Source organism: Rousettus aegyptiacus, unplaced genomic scaffold (assembly GCF_014176215.1).
Source record: "Rousettus aegyptiacus isolate mRouAeg1 unplaced genomic scaffold, mRouAeg1.p scaffold_m13_p_4, whole genome shotgun sequence".
In the NCBI taxonomy this organism is placed as follows: domain Eukaryota; kingdom Metazoa; phylum Chordata; class Mammalia; order Chiroptera; family Pteropodidae; genus Rousettus; species Rousettus aegyptiacus.
In genome coordinates, this window is record NW_023416307.1 from 63,785,456 (window position 1) to 63,799,387 (window position 13,932).

At 34.5% G+C, this 13,932-nt stretch overlaps 1 protein-coding gene and 1 pseudogene across 3 annotated transcripts in view; one reads left to right on the top strand and one right to left on the bottom strand.

Moving 5' to 3' along the window:
* MORC1 (MORC family CW-type zinc finger 1) overlaps positions 1 to 13,932 on the top strand; it is a 167,161-nt gene that overhangs the window by 62,113 nt on the left and 91,116 nt on the right. For all 3 annotated transcript variants that reach the window (XM_016162470.2, XM_036219599.1, XM_016162469.2), the window contains 3 exons: positions 5,551 to 5,630; positions 6,342 to 6,412; positions 8,536 to 8,600. In XM_016162470.2, the coding sequence (XP_016017956.2) occupies positions 5,551 to 5,630; positions 6,342 to 6,412; positions 8,536 to 8,600 (216 nt within the window). The remainder of the gene's footprint in view (positions 1 to 5,550; positions 5,631 to 6,341; positions 6,413 to 8,535; positions 8,601 to 13,932) is intronic.
* LOC118602630 lies at positions 1,983 to 2,102 on the bottom strand (annotated as a pseudogene).

Genomic DNA, 13,932 nt, shown 5'->3' on the forward strand with positions numbered 1-13,932 from the left:
AGTGTGATGAAAAACATCAAAGTAGGTAAGAAATAGAGACATATGGTGGAGTGGATGACTATTTTAGAGAGGAAATCAAGGAAAGAAGTTACTTCTAAACAACTTTTGAGCAGAGAACTGAATAAATACTGAGAATGAATGTATTATCTGTGACTATGAGATCTGTCCCTGCATAACAAATCACCCCACAACTTAGTGGCTTAATAGTAACTGTATATTATCTCTCAAAGTCAGAAATTTGAGAGCGGTTCTATTTGGTGCTTTTGTCTTGGGATCGCTCATGAATTTGCTGAGAGATTTTTGGTTAGGGTTGCCGATGACTTGATGGGAGCTAGAGGATGCACTTCCAAGACGGCTGACTTACATGGATGGCAGGTTGGTTCCTCTCTACAAGGACTACCTGAGCATTTTCATGGCACAGAGACTGGCTTCCACCACAGTGAGCAATTCAAGAGAACAAAGTAGAAAGTGCAATTTTATAGACCCTAACCTCAAAAAATCACATATTATCACTTCCACTATATTATTTTGGCCATGGAAGCCAACCTGGATTTAATGTGGGAGGTCACTACACGAAGGTATGAATACTGGGAGGTAAGAACGATGAGGGGACATCTAGGTGGGTGGATACCACCATGAGTCATGCAATAATTTTATAGAAAGATGTTTCCAAGAAGAGAAGGGAGTAAGTATAAAGTCGGGGTGAAAATAGTAATATAGCTAGAATGTAGTGATTGAGAAGAGGTGAGGTAGATTGGGTAAATCTGGTAGGAACTTGAGCAATATGACAAGAAGAGGTGGTTATATTGAGAATGTAGAGACTTTTGAGAGAAATGACAGTACTTGATTTACGTTTTTAAAAGATTACTGTGGCAGCTGAGTGAAGAATTTACTTTATGGAGCAAAAAGGGAGAAAAAGAGATTAGGTAGGCTAACATTACTGCAATCATTGTGGCTTGAACTAGAGTGGTAATTGTGGAGGTGATGAGAAGTGTTCAGATTATAGATACATTGTAAAGATAGAACCTGCAAGGCCTGCTGATGGATTGGATGTGGAGCGAAGAGAAAATGAGGAGTCCTGAAAGTCTTCTAAATTTTTTTCCTGAGCAAAAACTTAGGAATGATAGAGGAGATATGACTATGGCGATTAGGAGCCAAGGTGAATGGAATTCTCTCCACTTGCTCTGGACAGACCAAGTCTGAGGCGTCTGTATGACATCCGCGTCTAACCATCAACATCACACTAGCAGGAAAATTCTTGATCATGCCTCATTACATGTTTTGATGAATAATTAAAGACTATAACTATTTTACAATATGACAAAATCAGGTAAACTGATAATTTTAAAAAGAAAATAATTATGATTGTGAATACTGCAATATACTTATGATTCATAACTGTGAGATAATTTTTTCTGCATAAATGAAAGTTCACAACTATATTTTTCTTTAATTGTAGTCTTTTTTTCAACTAAAAAGTTTAAATATTATATTTGAAATTCGACAGTGCTTTGAACAAATTTTATAAGTCTGAATGTTAAATGCTAATGAAAGTTTAAATTTCTGCAGTGTTTCTGATCAAAACGTTCACTTGAAATGCTGTATTATGCTGTACTCCTGCAACATTGCAACATAAAACCTTAAAAATTACTCAACTTTTTCATATTTTTATTTCTTTTGAGGGGGGAAGAGTTCTCTTTTGCTCTTAAAATTGTAAAATTAATAAACATTCAGATAATACCGAGTTAGATATTGGGGAAAAATCAAATAACTAAAAGCCTCTTTTACTACTTGTTATTACACTATGCGCTCTAGCAATTCATCATTTCTCCAAAAGGGACCTCTGCTAGGAGTGTAATAAAAACCCTTCCAGATCGTCTTCTGCTCGTGCGTGCGCACGCGTGCGCGCATGCGCGCGCACACACACACTTCTTTAAAATGTAAAATTATATGCAATGTTCTTTTCTTTTTTTTTTTTTTAACACCTACAGCAACCAGTATTCCTAGGTGGTCTCCCATCTAAGTACCAACCTAGCCCGACCCTGCTTAGCTTCCAAGATTAGAAGAGATTGGGTTGTGTTCAGGGTGGTATGGCCATAGACTCACAATGTTCTTTTCATTTATGAAAATTATGTCTTAGAGATCTTTCTCTGTCATTGTTAAATATGTTATATAGTACTTTATGGTTTATTTTACTATTTTTTGTTGATGTATAGTTAGGATTTTAAGGGTTTTTATTGTTATGCTAAGCAGATACTTGGGCATTGTTGGACATCTGTAAATTTATATTTATATGTGATTATTTCTATAAGACATATTATAGAAGTAAATTTCTGGGTCAGAAGATAGGTATACAATTAATTTTTATGAGTGTTGTTAATTTACCTTCCAAGAACTAGAAACTAATTTATTCTTATATTGAAGGCCCTTTTGTCAGGTTCCAAATCCGTACTTGCTATTAACAGTATTTTATTTTTCATTTTTACCATTCTAAGGAAGAAAACTTTTACATTGTTTAAATTTTCATTTCCTTCAATACTTTTCACTGATCTTATGTTTTTTGAGCTCTTATAGAAGAAAATATTTAATAAATTATTTTATATAGAAAGTACATATAAGCAAAATATTTCAATGTAGTTTCATTGATGGAAGAGAGGGAGGTAGAAGGTGAAGCGAGTGAAGAAGAGTAAAGAGTTAAAATGTAGACATGGCAGAGTTTAGAGAGAAGACAGAAATAATCTGGAAGCAGCAGTTGCAGCCTAAAAGTAGAAGTAAAGTAAACACCAAGTTTAGCGGTTGAGTTTAGAAAAAATTCTAGCCACTGAGGAACTGGAGCCCCAGTCCTAGAGGGGCACCATTCCCTTGTCCTTTAGTTACAAGGACTGAGGAACAGACTGAGTGGGTGGATTCTCTTCTTTTTCTCCAGTGGTTAAGTGACTCTGGCTCTCAAAGGTATTTTTGTATTCAAGAATCCACAAGTAGGAAAAAAATAGAGGCATCAGGCTGATGGAGGCTTTCTTTATGAAAATGGGGAGATTCATTTCACTGGATTTATAAAAGTGTATAAATGTCTTAGCTTTCTATAATTGTTATGAACAATTATAAAATTTAAATTGTAAAGATATGCAGATCATCTGACATGTGCAGGTCATCTGGGACAGGTTATCTCAATGATGCAGACTACAAAGATAACACCATCTTTAGTCTTTATTATTTAAAATCAAGCACTAATGCAGAGTTGGCACCTTGATGCCACCTGTACTTTCATATGGTTGTAAACACAGTCTGTAAAAATATTTGAAAAATATTTAGTTCATATCATCTTTGAAAGATTTCTTCATTGTTCAGTTTCTCTTTGATTTCATGTTGAATTTTAAAAAAGATTTGCTTTAAAGTAAATGATTCAAGACAGATGAATTATGTAATTGATATGTGATTAAAAAAAACAAATGATAATTCCAGTATATAAGACCACAAGCTTTCTACTTTTTAAAACTTAAATTTTGCTGTTGTCTAAGTATAATAAAGACTAATTTGGAATATATCTAGACTATGACTTATATAACTTATGTTCAGTATAAAAGAAAAATCAAGAAACAAACAGAATTACTTTACCTTGGATTTTTATGGGTATTCCTTTTCTGTGGTTAACTGCATAATCTTATGGGAAAATGAACATTAAAGTTAGCAATAAAGACACAGAGTTACTATAACTTGAATTATTCATTAAACCATTGAAGTAGATGAATATAGGATGACTTTTAGTATTTTTATTGACTTTTAGTTACTTTTTAATATTAAGCATTTTCATGTAGGTAACTAGGAAAACTTTTAAAATTATTCATATTCTTAAAAGAAAAGGGATTTATCTAGCTACTCATTTCATTTCCTCATTCCTATCACAGTTTTTTCCTCTAAACACACATCAAGGGAGTAAGTACTTAATATGTGATAATAATAACACATTTTAAGTACTCACTCCAAACCAGCATTGTTCTTAGCTGCAATGACACCTTTAATTCTCATAACAACCTTGCGAGGTAGATACTATTGTTATCATCCAGATATAATTTCCTTATAGATAAAGAAATGGAATCATGGAAAATGAGTAGTTTTCCCAGGATTACGCTAGTAGGAAGGAGCGCACCTAGACCTTTACTCAGATAAATGGGCTCCATGCAGTCCAGCTCTTAGTGCTCAATCACAAAGGTGTTCCGTCTTGAGGATGTATATCTTCTGTCGAGAAAATGGAAGAGCGCTTTAAACAAACTATCAACAGACTCCATCTAAGGAACATTTAAATTGTGTGTGCCCAGTTTATAGAGTGAAGAATTTGCATTCCTGTGTACATTGTTTAAAAGTCAGAACATGTAAAGGCAATATTAGATCAAGCTATCATTTAAGAGCCATTACTATTAGCATAGATACCAGGGGTTGGCAAACTTTTCTGTAAAGGGCCTGATAATAAATATCTGGCTACATTCAGTCTCTTTTGTATATTCTTATTTTTTCTTTACATATGTTTTTTACAATTTTTTAAAAATTGCGGAAAACATTCTTAGGTTTTAAGCTGTACCAAAACGAGCTGCTAACTCATCTGTTGCCTATCCCTGGCATAGACTCTTTGGAGCATATAGATTTAGACTCTCCCTTCTGCTTGAGTAGACACCCCTTTTTACATGTCTTAAGATATTTTGGCTTCCAGAGGTGACCTACAGGTCACCTACCTCTCGCTGAAGATGTGGTACCTTTCTAAACCTGAAGATATTCGAGAATGGTGAGCTCCCAAATCTATAAAAGAGAAATGAAGCAAAAGTTATAGAATGAGGTATACAGAGGTTTGAGTGTTCTCAAACCAAACATTGTTCTGGAAGTTTTCTCCCTGTGATGACTTAAATCAACATTTAAAATCTTGGGTTCCAGGAATCCTCTATAACAGGTACACATAGTTTCAATTCCATTCAGAGAATCTCTATTCTACAGAGCTTTTCTCTCCTGTACTTTGCTCACTTTGAGTTTATGGATATATGTGCACATTTTTTTCTATTCTTTGACCTAGGGTACCTTTGCTTGAACTAAAGCAATGATGATAAAATAGAAAATATGTTTTAGTAGTTTAAAATGATAACAATGTGTGTTTCTGAGCATTCAGTTAGATATATATAATTGGGAGAAGCAGTTTATCCCTTCTCAGTGATGGTCTGGGTAGGAGGTTACGTATATGAATCAAAATTTTGATAATGGAGCAGTTGCATAGAAATTTTTCTTTCTAAGAAAACTATCCTAATTTATGTGTGTATGTGAACATTTGTGTGGGCAAAGATTTTCTTCTCTCTCTTGTGAAGTTCTCTTATAAAAGCAAAATTGCCAAGTATTAAAAGGTAAGGAATTTCTTCTTAGGTATAAAGCTTTCTGATTTATCAGCTAGATGTAACTTACTCTATGAATTTTTCTTAATAATTATGTATCTCTAGGGCTTATAGTTTTTTTTAAAGATTATTCTTATGTACTTTAAAATGATAATCTGACTTACGTTCTTTCTTTTTTCAGAAAGTATCTGTATGTCACATCTTCTTTTAAAGGAACATTTAAAAATGAAGTTAAAAAGGCAGAAGAAGCAGTGAAGATGGGTATGTAATTACCTATGGACTACCTCATTATCATTTATTCATACTGCAAACATGAATTATGTACTTACTTTGAGATATACACTGCTCTAGGCATTGTAGAAATGACCACAATTAATCAAATGTAGTTCCTACTTCTAAAGAACTTCATAACACATTTTTCTCATCTCTAGTTTTGTTTAGTTATAATGTTATTTATTCTAAGTATGATCCAAATTCTAAGTACACACTTGGAACTGGATTGGTATTTTTTATAAACCCTCATTGTCATTGATGCTGAGTTAGATCATTTTGGAGACTAGCATTACATTTACTTTAAGAAAGAATGTTCTGTGTTCACTCCCACAGCAAGGGCAGAGTCACCCTTTCCCAGTGCCCTAGGAACAAGGAGTAGCTCTGCATCCATTATTTCATGGATTTTAGAGTTTTCCATCAGCTGTTCAGCCATGACTTTTAAATTCGTATGTATATGTTTATGCCCTTTAAATTCTCATGCCTAAGAGAAAGTCTGGTATGGCTACCTAGACTTGAAATGTATAAGCTATGAAAAGAATATAGGATTTTCTGAGATGATTTTCTGTAAGTCTTTCTCACTTGTCATGGCTATCTTTCTATCTGTGTATACACACATTTGTGTATACACACACACATATATCACTTAAAATTGATTAAAATAATTTTATGGCATTATAGTTATTTTGCTTCTGCTTCTAGCTGAACTTATATTGAAAGAAGCACAAATCAAAGTAAACCAGCCTGACAGATCCTGGTCTTCTCCCACCAAGGTATGACATACAGAGTTGGCTTCTTAAATGGCAAACATTGTCATTTGCTTTTTCCTGTACATGGTTGTCTCTTATCATTTACTCCCTAAACTTTTAAAAGCAGACAAGCTAGATTTTAACATAGGTAAGCCGATTTTAACACAGATAAACAGAATAGATGAGTACAGAGAAGGGAAAGGGAACTCAGCAACTAGGGGAAGCCTGAGACAGCGTAAAGATGAAAAAAAAAAAACATGGGGTGAATTTGAAACAGTGGGGAAGAGAATCACAACTCATATCTTTAAAATGAAAAAAAAAAGGAAAAGGAGAAAATAAAGAAAAGTTAGCAGAAAAAACTAGCCTATCAAGTCTCCTTGAAAATATTTTTTCATATTATAGCTCCCTGTGGACCTAAATAAATGGGGACAGCAAGAAGAAGGTTAATAAGCAATTTTTCTTTCTAGTGTTGGGAATTATGTGCTATAATTATGAATATTAATAACAATGCTTTCAGTTTACAAAGCTTTTTTCTTATGAGGTGCTCCACATAGTTCATAAACATTCTCTGTAATTTTTGCAATATATCCATGAGTAAGATAGGTTATAAAAAATTATTAAGTATAATGCATGGTGACCAAGAGAAAAAGAATATTGTTGCAGGACATGTAAATTTGCTAACTTTTACCAAAAATATGATACAAAGCTTTCCACTAGGGTTAATCATTACGCATCATATTTACTTGTTTACAAAGGGATAAGTATTTGAAGGAAAAAAAATGCTTCACTTCACCTTGTCTTTATTCTCTTCTACAGACTCAATATATTAATGTTTTCTGTAATTTGCACTTAAACATTCAAGAACATAATGACCATGAATATGGGATGAAACCAACGGTTAGCACATGGTAGTGTTCCAAAGCTATCCATGGCTTCTGCAAAATGCTCTTACTTTTTTCTTTTCACTTCTTTCTTTTTTTTTTTCTCACTTATTTTTTTAAGTTAAAGGTAGACCTACCTTGCTACTGATTTAAAGTTTAAGCTTTTAAAATTTTATCTCTAAGTAATCAGTATCCTTGGTTTTATGTGTTTGAGAGATAAGTGAAACAGGCTCTTTTCTATGGGTCAGGACCTTACTTTCTTCTTGCCTTAGCCTGTTACTCTCGTTTCCTCTCTGCTCTATGTTCTGAGTGCAGTGACAGGAAGGGCAGGGAAATCTTTGACCTGCTTTCTCTGTTTCTCTGATGCATACTGGTTTCTGTAACACAGAGAAGGGAGCAAAACAGAATGACCTTGGCTTTTCACCTCTTGAATTTCTCTTGGCAGTTGAGTTGTTGAGTTTGAAGTAAAATGCTTACCAACCATTTATGACTTTCTTTTACTTTAAGGTCATTGAAAATCAGGTTCAGTCAGTGGTATACCCATCGAATGAGATGCCCATTTTGTACATCAGGTGGATGGAACATGTTAAAAGTCTGTTTTTACTTGTGAAATAATGATGCATTATCTTTTTTTTTTCTGCCTGGTTGGAACATACTAGAGATAGGATAGTGAATGAGCCAATGTAGTAAATTAAAAGAAAAGAAAGGTAGAGGAGACTGGTATTGCATTCTAAAAGGCAGAAAGCTTATGAATGGGATATCACTAAAGGGAAAGTTTAGAAAACACAAGTTAGGGGCATCTGTAACTTGATATAAAGGATACTGTTTGGGCTACTGACACATTTTTTTGAAATTATAATTTATTTACTGAAAGAAGCCTTAGTGATTGATCACGTGATTCAGCATTTTATGTTCTCACAGATAAAAGCCAGGGTCTGGGTACACTCAGTGACTTCTCCAAGCTTTCACAAAGTTTATATGGAAATATTGTGAAACTACGGGAAGCACTGGCTCTTTTTCTGAAAGGCAGAGAGGACATTGGAATTTGTGCAAGAAATGAACTGTGTGCTAGGATTTAGTTTGGCTTTTTAGCTATTGAAACAATTATTTATCAAGTATTTATTATCTACTGTGGTAGAATTGCATTAGCCAATGTGACCTATCACTGTTACTGTTGCAAAACATTTGTATAATAAGATAATGTCAGCTCAGCTTTCGTTAATTCAATGGTATAATTTTCTCTCCTAACCAAATGTACTTCTCCAGGATGTATTACAGAAAGCTGTGGAAGATGTGGAAGCAAAGCATAAGATTCTTAAAGAGAAACGAAGGTAAGATATAAGATTTTCTGTTTGACAGAATCCTCTGTGCCATATTAAAACAAAATATGATTGCTGAGTAGGTAGATTTGGTGGTTATTGTGACAATTTCTTTTTCTCACTCAGCCTGTGGCATCTTATGTATGATATTAAACATTACATGATCAAAATTACCCAACCAATGTAATCACTGTAGTTATAAAATTCATATTTTCATGTACACATACATTTACATAATGTTAAAACTTCTGAATACAGAGTGAAAAATTAGTTTAGTGTCTGATAGGATGAAGAAGTGAACTGCCCAGGGGTTCAGCTGACAGCTTTACTTTCCCTGTGTCCTTTGCCATTTAAACCCTGGAGAGTTGGTCCCAGTTTTTCTGTCTTCTTACACTGATTAAAATTTAAAACAGAAAATGTTTCAAGTAAATTTGTCATTTATATATAGCTAAAATAAAAACAGCAAGCCTGTATTGCAACATCATTCTTTACATTTGTAAAGTTGACTTGCTTGCTCTCCAGCTCAGGTGTTAAACAAGTTAAAACGAAAATAATTGCTAGTCAAGTAGGAACATACTTTGATAACTGCAATAACTTTGAGAAATAATGTTTTAGGGAAGTATTACTAGTTTTCAGAATTATTGTTGTGGACCAGTAAGTGTGATATAGCTATCATTTTCCTCAAAACAAATTTGAAATGTTAATTATGCATTTATTAAGATAAATATTGAGTAAATTTCATAGAAATATTTATTAAAAAGCAAAAGCCTCTTTAAAAGTTTTCAGAAAGAGAAAGCTGATTGATGACTTGTTTGAAGTCACAATGATATGTATGAAATTTAACCAACCTATATTTTATTAATAATAATACCATTTGGTGTGAACTTATTTTAATAGCAAAATGCTTTTCTTAAAAAAGAATGAAGATAATCAGTATGTGATTATGTAATCACATAAATATTAGAGAGTGATTATGTCATATCCTATAACACTTTGTTTTGGAGGGTCCTTACATAGTACTCTTTTTTGTTAAAGAGCGGGGGTCTAATTATTGAGTAGACACTTTTTTCCATCTTTATTGAAATAAAATAGACAATTAATTGCTTATATTTACATGGTACAATTCGATGAGTTTTTTTTTCAGTTATAGTTGGTGTATAATAATATACCATTTTCAGTTGTATAGCATAGTGATCAGAGATCCACATAACTTGCAAACCGATCGCCCCACTAAATCTCTTACCCCTTTTGCCCTTACAGATTTATTACAACATTATTAACCATCTTCCCCATGCTACACTCTATATCTCCATGTCTGTTCGGCAACAATCCATGTGTACCTCTTAATCCATTTGCCTATTTTTTTTTTTTGAGCTCTCCACTCCACTTCTGTCTCGTAGCCCTCAAAATATTTTCTGTATCTATAGTTTATTTCTGCTTTTGTTGTTGTTGATTTTGTTCTTTAGATTCCACATGTACGTGAAATCATGTGATATTTGTCTTTCTCTATCCAACCCATTTCATTCAGCGCAATACCCTCTAGGTCTATCAAGGCAATACCTTTTTCCATCCCCTTCCTTTTAGTGTGTGTGTGTCTTTTAATCTGAAGTGAGTCTCTTGTAGGAAGTATATGTAGGGGTCTTGTTTTCTTATCCATTAAGTCACTCCATCTTTTGGTTGGAGCACTTAATTCTTTTCCATGAGATACTTGATAGGAAGGTAGTTGTTACCATTCTTATTCCTGTTTTTGATAAATGTTTTTTCTTCTTAAAGAACTCCCTCCAATATTTCATATATAATACTGGCTTGGAGTCAATAAATTCTATTAGCTCTTTATCTGTCCTTCGACTCTAAATGATAGCTTTGCTGAATAAAGTATTCCTGGTTATAGATCCTGGGTTTTCATCACATCGAATATTTTGTGCCAAGCCCTTCTGTCCTGCATAGTATCTTTTGATAAATCAGCTGCTTATCTTATGAGTGCTCTCTTCTAGGCAACTAACTGCTTTTCTCTTGCTGCTTTTAAGATCCTTCCTGGGGTTTTATGTCTAGTTCCTACACCAGTTTATTTCTTCACATAGCTTATCAACATCTGATTTCCTTTCCAGTACTTCTACAACACGGATATTTTTACCTTTAATAGTGTCCTATAGGCTTCTTAAATTATTATTATAGTCTTGGCTTCTTTTTTCTCACCATTCTGATTGAGTGTCTTTGGCTTTCCCATCCTCTAAACAGGTCATTCGATCCTCTTCTTTGTTCACTCTGTTTATTCCATTTAATATACTTTTCATTTCAGATATTGTGCTCTTCATTCCTGATTGGTTCCCTTTAATAATTTCCATTTCCATCTTTATGTGTTTTTTTATCTCTTTGTTGAAGTTCTCACTGAATTCATCTACACTTCCCCTAAGTTCATTGAGTATCTTTGTAACCAGTGTTTTGAACTGTGCATCTGTTAGATTGCTCGACTCCTTTATTTCTGGATCTCCGTTCTGTTCTCTCATATGCTTCCTGCTTCTTTGTCTTCCCAATTTGGCTGCCTTTCTTTGTCTGTTTCTATGTACTAAGCAAAGCTTTTCAGTCTTCTGGTCTTATTAGTATGTCTTTGTGTAGTAGGTGTTTAGTGGCACAGTCTTGAGGGGGGTATAGCTGCAGGCCAGGTTTAGCCCCAGGCTGTGCCTTCTGGGGCTGTCTATTAAGATTTAGCAAGCAATCCACAGAAGCTGTTCTCATAGTTGACTCAAAAGGCCACGCCAGAAACTGTGGTCAGCTGCCACCAGTGTGAGTCTAGGCACTGCTCAGCAAGGGGCACCTGACTTTTAGAAGATACACTTACATGTGGCTTGGGTGGGACCACGAGTTGGGGGAGGCAGTTTTAGGGAATCCTATGGGTAGAGTGACCTCTGTTATCCAGTTTGATGACATCTCAGCTATGGTGGCTATGAGTCTGCACACTGGGAGGGAGAAAGGCACACAGAGGAACAATGGATACAGCTGGCACTTCTTCTCAGAGTGTCTCACTTGGGCCTTCACTCTGACAACTCAGTGTTCTCCTATAAATCCCTGGTGCCCCCTGGACAGCTGACCCAGTGCTTGTGCTCAGAGCAAGCAGGTCCGTCACCACGAAAGTCCACTCGTGGACACAGTCCCTTTAAGAGGCATCTGCAGCTGCTGGACACTGCTGCTCTGGCCTCTGTTCTACTCAGCCACTGAAGACTGGGCAGCCTCGTGACCTCTTTCCATTGCAGGATGATTTCTTATTTCTCCCCCTAGTTGTATGGCTTGTTCATCTAGCTCCCTAGTGATTTTCCTTGCTGTTTGTTCATTGTTTCTGTCACAACTTTGATGTGGTTGTCAGAGGAATGAATAGAGCCTCTTTCATCTATGCCATTTTTGAGAAAAAGTTTGATTTACATATATTTAAACCTACATGTTTACACATTAAAAAATTCATACATATTGCTATAGTAGCATACCTAAATATTCCACTGTCGGATATGGACAGATCATCCAAACAGAAAATCAGCAAGGAAATAACATCTTTAAATGACACATTGGACCAACTGGACATAATTACATTTACAGAGCCTTTGATCCTAAAACAGCTGCTTATACATTCTTCTCTAGTGCATATGGAACATTCTCAATGATTGACCACATACTGGGACACAGAGATAGCCTCAACAAATATAAGAGGGTTGAAATCATACCAACCATATTCTCTGATCAAAGTGCTTTGAGGCTGGAAATCAACTGTAAAAAGAAAGTGGGAAGAACCACAAATACATGGAAATTAAATATCATGCTACTAAAGAATGACTGGGCCAGAGAAGAAATAAGAGAAATCAAGAAATACATGGAAATGAATGATAGTGATAGCACAACATATCAAGACTTTTGGGACATGACAAAAGCAGTCATAAGAGGAAAGTTCATATCATTACGGGCCTATCTCAAAAACAAGAATGAGCCCAAATAAACAACCTAATGCTTCATCTTAAAAAACTAGAAAAAGAGGATCAAATGAAGCCTAAAGTCAGCATAAGGAAAGAAATGATCAAAATTAGAGCAGAAATAAATGAAATTGAAAACAAACAAACAACAACAACAACAACAAAGAAAAAAGTAAATGCAACAAAGAGCTGGTTCTTTGAAAAGGTTAATAAAATTAGCGACCCCCTGGCTAGACTCACTAAAGAAAAAAGAGAAAGGACACAAATAAACAAAATCAGGAATGAAAGAGGGAAAATTATGCCTGACATTGCAGAAATAAAAAGTATATAACACCAAATTTAATAACCTAGAACAAATGGACCAGTGCTTAGAAAGACATAACCTTCCTAGACTGAATCACAAAGAACTGGAATATCTAAATAGACCAATCAGCTGTATGGAAATTGAAACAATTATCAAAACCTATCAAAAAGTAAAAGTCCAGGACCAGATGGCTTCACCAGTGAATTCTATCAAACATTCAAATATTTAATACCTATTCTTCTCAAACTCTTCCAAAAAAGACAATACTTCCTAACTCGTTTCATGAAGCCAATATTGCCCTGATACTAAAACCTGGTAAAGATCACACAAAAAAGAAAACTACAGACCAATATCTCTCACGAGCACAGATGCAAAAATCCCAAATAAGATACTAGCAAACTGAATACAGCAACATAGTAAAAAGTTTATATGCCAAGATCAGATGGGCTTCATCCCCAGGGCACAGGGATGGTTCAATGTACACAAATCAATTAATGTGATACACCACATAAACAAATTAAAAAATAAGAATCATAAGATCATAGCAATAGATGCAGAAAAAGCCTTCAACAAGATACAGCATCCATTTATGGTCAAAACACTTAAAAAAATCAGTATAGAAGGAAAGTACCTTAACATAATAAAGGCCATAAATGACAAGCCCTCAGCCACCATTATACTTAATGGTGAAAAACTAAAAACCTTCCCTCTAAGATCAGGAACAAGGCAAGGCTGTCTTCTATCTCCACTCTTATTCAATATAACGTTGAAGGTCCTAGCAAGTGCAATCAGACAAGAGATAGATATAAAAGGCATCCAAATAGGAAATGAAGTCAAACCATCACTAAATACAGTAAAGTTACTGGATACAAAATCGATGGTCAAAAATCCATAGCGTTCTTATACTCTAATAATAAAGTGTCAGAAAAAGAAGTGGAAAAAATAATTCGTTTTGCAATTGCAACAAAAAGAATAAAATACCTAGGAATAAATTTAATGAATTATGTGAATGACCTATATAATGTAAACTATAATACCCTATTAAAAGAAATCGAAGAAAATGCAAAGATATGGAAAGATATTC